Source organism: Buceros rhinoceros, unplaced genomic scaffold (genome assembly GCF_000710305.1).
Source record: "Buceros rhinoceros silvestris isolate BGI_N320 unplaced genomic scaffold, ASM71030v1 scaffold23993, whole genome shotgun sequence".
Lineage (NCBI taxonomy): Eukaryota > Metazoa > Chordata > Aves > Bucerotiformes > Bucerotidae > Buceros > Buceros rhinoceros.
The window spans coordinates 4219-5890 of NW_010404551.1; the positions used below are offsets into that span (position 1 = coordinate 4219).

A 1672-nucleotide genomic window follows, 5' to 3' on the forward strand; every position below is an offset into this window, starting at 1 on the left:
TTCCTGCTTTGTAATGATGTTGAGTGAGCAGCAGGTATGGTCTTGTGAATCCTGAGACTCGAGGATTTTAGTTCTTTAGTTAGGACGCCCTCTTCTAATGGCATTGTCTGGGGATCTCTCACGAGGAAAGCTGTCCCTTGAACTGCTTTCTGTAGCCGTGTGGGCTCAGTGATGCGCCAAAGCACGCAGGGCATAACGGCTGCTCGTGGGTCAGGCAGGGAGCAGTGCCAGAGAGTGACTGGTCTGATTCTCCCCGGGTTAATAAAACACAGAACACAATAAAATATTTTCGAGCAAAATAGCGACTTAAGATGCTGATTGTGCTTCAGAGAGACATAAGTGTTTCAAACTGTTGTTGTACTTGTTGGCATAAAAATGCAAGGTGATTTTGCTTTGCTTTTAGATCCAACGTTAAATGACTGTGGAGCTGTTCCTGGCTCGCTACTGTACCATAAAGCATCCCAAACGCTGGTAGCTCGTTGTAAGGTAGGTTTTTCCCATTTGTTTTATAGTCACTGCCCTAAAGATGAGGGGTTTAGTATTTGTGTGCTACATAACTTTTGTCTTAATGTTCATCATTAGTTTAGATTAGCATCAGCCTTTATCTGATACCTTGAAAAACTTTTAATTTCCTCTAACTGGCTTTGCACATGCAAGCGAGAATTTGACATGTAAATATGTTGGCATTAAATAAAATGTGTTCTAGAAACCAGCCTAGTGAGAGCTAAGATGACTCTAAAACAGGGAAGGAGCTTACTACCTTTTTTGGTTTTTATTTTTAGGAAGGCTGGATTGGAATCAAAACGGTCGTATTGAAGAAGCAGCTCACAGCGATTGACTTCTACAACGGCTATATGCACTCCTGGTTCCAGCAGAACTCCAGAACAGTTCATCAGGAGTGCAGATTTCAAACACTCAGACTTAACACGGCAAAAAAGACTCTGAAAGAGAGGGAAATCCTGCCACAGGATATAAAACAATAGATGTATTTTAAAACATGGAAGAAGGTGTCTGTAAGTTAATAGTAATATAAAATATTTCAATGCCCACCTATAACATTCAACTTAGTTAAGAGATTTCCCTCCAAAATATTTGTTCTTGCTGTCATCAGGATGTTTTCGTCGTGGGTTGCGGACGATACTCATTTCTCTTTGCTCCGTCACGGAAGAGAATCTCTGTGAATGCTGAAGATAGTGAATAAAGCCCTGTTTCCACTGCTGAGTAATAAATTAATTTTTATACAGTGATTTCAGTTTCTTTTTGAGGACTTTCAGCACCATTTTTTCAAGCATGAGTTGTGCACAGTTACTTTAACCTGGAAATAGCAAAATCCCGTATTTCTCTGATTCGGAGTTCAGTGCTTACTGAGACTCTTAGATTAGTTTGATTTTCTTGCAGACCCTTAAAATCGCTTTGTATCCCCACACTGAGATGAGTAATTTAAGCCCTAGCTGGGAGCATCTGGAGACTCTTTTCCTGTCCATGGTAGTTTTCTTAGAGTCAGCTTATTCCCTACTGGAATTTGATGGCACATCTAATGCCATGCCTGAAGCTGGGTGCGGTCAGGGCTGTTTGCTCAGTGGGGTTTTGTGAGCAGCCTGATGTTCCCTCTGATCAGCCTCTGCAAATGCTGTAAATTGTAGGAGCTGCTTAAGGTCATCCATGAATCCAG

The 1672-nt window shown here is 41.4% G+C and overlaps 1 protein-coding gene across 1 annotated transcript in view; it reads left to right on the forward strand.

The window, feature by feature from the left end:
* The window catches only part of MTFMT (mitochondrial methionyl-tRNA formyltransferase), a gene marked incomplete at its 5' end in the record, with an annotated part of 5041 nt that extends 4058 nt beyond the window's left edge, over positions 1 to 983 (forward strand). Inside the window, 2 exons of the mRNA XM_010133430.1 lie at positions 404 to 486; positions 783 to 983. Of these exons, the coding sequence (XP_010131732.1) occupies positions 404 to 486; positions 783 to 983 (284 nt within the window). The remainder of the gene's footprint in view (positions 1 to 403; positions 487 to 782) is intronic.
* Between the last annotated feature and the right edge of the window lie 689 nt (positions 984 to 1672).